This window comes from Octopus bimaculoides, chromosome 21, assembly GCF_001194135.2.
Source record: "Octopus bimaculoides isolate UCB-OBI-ISO-001 chromosome 21, ASM119413v2, whole genome shotgun sequence".
NCBI classification, from domain to species: Eukaryota; Metazoa; Mollusca; class Cephalopoda; order Octopoda; family Octopodidae; genus Octopus; species Octopus bimaculoides.
The window spans coordinates 15,981,108-15,985,072 of NC_069001.1; the positions used below are offsets into that span (position 1 = coordinate 15,981,108).

Sequence of the window (3,965 nt, forward strand, 5' to 3'; positions counted from 1 at the left end):
ATATATATATATATATATATATATATATACATCCATGCACACACATTGAAACACATATTCATACACTCACATTCTGATACCTGTATTCACACACCTACTGATATATATATATACCCACACACACACATACACATCGTTTACACTCATCCCTATTTTCTAACGCCCTCACCCACTCGTAATAATCCATTTCTACTTTCCTCTGTTCCAGATCATTATCATGTCTGCCACAATGGATGTCGACCATTTCTCCTCATATTTCAGTTCTTGTCCTGTTCTTTACCTTGAAGGAAGACAATTCGCAGTAAAGGTTGGTCTTGTTGATCATCTTATATTCTGCAAGCCTGTAGCCATGCTGGGGCACTGCTGTGAAAATAAAAAAACTACCTGACTGATAAAATACCAACTGTGTCTCTATCACTTGCAGGGCAACCCAGAAAATCAAATTATTATTTGGTTATGAAATGTAATAGTGTATCTTGGACTACAATATCCAGTGTGTTTTTCTATTAAGTTGTGAATGAAATGTGATTGTATATCTACCTTTCTGGTTAGTTGTGAATGGAAGTAGTTTTGGCTGCTGTTTCTAGAGAGTTAAACAACAACATAAAGTTTCCAACCACATAAAGTCTCCATAAAGACGACAGTGATGGTAGCATGTGAGTGGAATTTGGTAGATGAAAGTGCGCAGAGGCCTGTCATGTATGTACACATATGTGTATCTGGTTTATGTTATGTAAAATTTGCTGTTTGTAGAGGTATAACTGGTGTCGTATATATCAAAAAGGCTAATTTAGTTGTTCAACAAATATAGATTGATAAAATAATATCAGAATGAAATATGTTTTGGGATCAGTGAAGATGGTGCACCAGCATGGCTGCAGTCCAGTGACTGAAAAATATTATGAATAAAATATAACGATTGAAATATCAAGAGAAAAATATTTTTGTTGCTTCATTTTAAGAAGTGAAGGTGTATAGCCCAGTGGTTAGGATATTGTACTCGGGATTGCAAGATCATGATTCAGTTCCTGGACCAGATGAGCTAAACACTTCATTTCATGTTGCTCAAGTCCACTCAGCTGTAAATCGAGTAACCTTCAAAAGACTGGTATCTCATTCATGGGGAATGTTGTGATCCCAGTCATATGTCATGGAAACTGGATTATGGGTCTTTGGACTTGAGACTTAATGTCCAGGGGTTGATTATGATGATGATGATGGTTTTCTGTGCTGGTTTGGTCATGTGATGTGTATGAAAGTAGACAGTTGCATACAGAAGTGCCAATCACTTAAAGTTGATGGAACTTGTGCAAGAAGGAGACCCAGGAAGACATGGATTGAAGAATTGAAGGCCAATCTCAAGACACAGCCTTACAAAGGAGATGACAAAGGATCATGATATCTGGTGCCTTGCTGTACTCAAGAAGACCCGTCTGCCACACAAAAAGCACTGGTGTTGGTGCCACTTAAAAAGCATTGGGGCTGGTGCCACATAAAAAGTATCTAGTGCACTTTGTGGAGTGGTTGGTGTTAGGAAGGACATTCATCTGTAGAAACCATGGCAGAACAATGGAGCCTGGTGCAATCCCTGGCCTTACCAGCTCCAGTTAAACTGTCTAACCCATGCCAGCATGGAAAGCAGATGTTAAATGATGATATGGTATGGACTTCTCTAGCATCATCAATATCATGGCAATGATAAAAGATACACAGTTTGAATCTCTTCAGTCAACCTGCAACTCTTTCTAGTCCTCAATTGGTGCTTATAATATCTCATTATCATTAACAGATGTTTATCGTTAGTAAATTCTTCATCTTTTCCAGCTCTATTACACTTCAGAACACCAATCAGATTACTCTTTTTCTGCATTAGTCACCGTTTTCCAAATCCACAGAGAAGTTCCTCCTGAGTAAGTGAGTTTTTTTGCTTTTTTTTTTTTTTTTTTTTTGTCTAAAACGGATATTCAGACTGTCCAATGAAGGCATGCAGGTTTCAAATTTCAAAGTCATCATCATGCCTCTTCTTGTAAAAGTGTAATAAATACATACTCATCAAAAAAGTATTGAATAATTCTTCAGTTCACTGTTAAATTATTTTCATATGTAACTTGACTTAAAAACAAACATAAATGTGTGTGTGTACATACATATAAATATCCTATGCTGGTACCATTTAAAAAGCACCTGTGCTGGTGCCACAATGGTGTCATGCAAAAAGCACCCACTACACTTTGTAAAATGGTTGGCATTAGGGAGGATATTCAGCTGCAGAAATCTTGCCAGAACAGACAATTGGAACCTGGTGCAGCTCTCCAGTTGGCCAGCCCCTGTCAAACCATCCAACCCATGCCAACATGGAAAATGGACATTAGACAATGATGATTTTTTTAACATATATATTGTTATATTTGGGTATGGTCGTATTTTTTTTGCCTATTAACCACTATGGACTTAGTGAACATTTTAGCTTCATTATTAGTATTCTAGACTAAACAGAGCAGAAAGAGACACATGGGATGGAGAGTCACTGAAGAGGTCAAAGTATGTGTGATAAAGGATTTCAGACAAAGGACATTAAAATAGAATAATAATAAAGCTGAAGTAATGAACAAGTATATAGTGTGTGTGGTTAACTGACAAAAAATATAACCATCCCTAAATATAACAATATCTGTTTCATGTATATATATATATATATCATCATCATCATCATCGTTTAACATCCGCTCTCCATGCTAGCATGGGTTGGACGATTTGACTGAGAACTGGTGAAACTAGATAGCTACACCAGGCTCCAATCTGATTTGGCAGAATTTCTACAACTGGATGCCCTTCCTAACGCCAACCACTCAGAGAGTGTAGTGGGTGCTTTTACGTGTCACCCGCAGGAAGGCCAGTCAGGCGGTACTGGCAACGGCCACGTATACAATAAGAAATAATATTTGTCTCTTTATATAGAAACAAAAGGGTTTATAGGGGACTCTAAAAGAAGTGCTCAAATATAAATGAGATGAAGATAAAGAAGCATTGGTTATAGAACAAACATTAAATTTGGCTCAATGACTTTATATACAACACCACCCTGCTGTATATAAGTCGTTGATCCAAATTTAATGTTTGTTCTATAACCAATGCTTCTTTATATATATATATATATAGTGCTTGGTATTAATCAGTTTTTTTTCTAAACTCAATTCCTTGAAAAAAAACAAAATGGAAAAATATCTTTTCCTAACGAAGAATTCTTTTTTCTTGTTCTGCAGTGAGGATATCTTGGTTTTCCTAACTGGTCAGGAAGAGATTGAATCCATTGTCAAACAGATCCGAGATATTTCCAAAGACTTAATTGGTGAAGCACCACCTATGTGTGTCTATCCGTTATATGCTGCTCAAGCACCGATTGCTCAGTTACGAGTTTTCACTCCTGCTCCAAAAGTAAGTTAAGCTCTTTCATGACCATATTTCTTATGAAATACATTAATTCTCTTTCAGACACCAGGTTTCCCAATATTGAGTTCACTTGGACCACATAGTCACACCTCTGTTGTACCTTAATTTTAACTTGAAGGTCTTTGACAGATGTGGCTGAGTGGTAAGTTTCCTTCCCAACCACATGGTTTCAGGTTCAGTCAAATGTCTTCTACTTTAGTCTCAGGCCAACCAAAGCCTTGTGAGTAGATTGGCAGATAGAATCTATATGAGACCCCTTCATGTGTATGTGTATATGTGTGTGTGTATATATATATATATATATATATATATATATATATATTTATATACCGGAGTAAGCACATGAAATGTGCAACAAGGTGGAAAAAAGAGTACTCAAATACCAGAGGTAGAGTAATATGCTTTATTTAAAAGCAGCAGAAATATAACAAAAAAACCGTTACTCAGAGTAATGGTTTTTTTGTTATATTTCTGCTGCTTTTAAATAAAGTATATATATATATATATATTAAAAC

General features: G+C 36.2%; 1 protein-coding gene across 1 annotated transcript in view; it reads left to right on the top strand.

Moving 5' to 3' along the window:
* LOC106875905 (ATP-dependent RNA helicase DHX33-like) overlaps positions 1-3,965 on the top strand; it is a 69,611-nt gene that overhangs the window by 8,374 nt on the left and 57,272 nt on the right. The window contains 3 exon segments of the mRNA XM_014924223.2: positions 88-307; positions 1,825-1,910; positions 3,264-3,435. Coding sequence (XP_014779709.1) covers positions 88-307; positions 1,825-1,910; positions 3,264-3,435 — 478 coding nt within the window.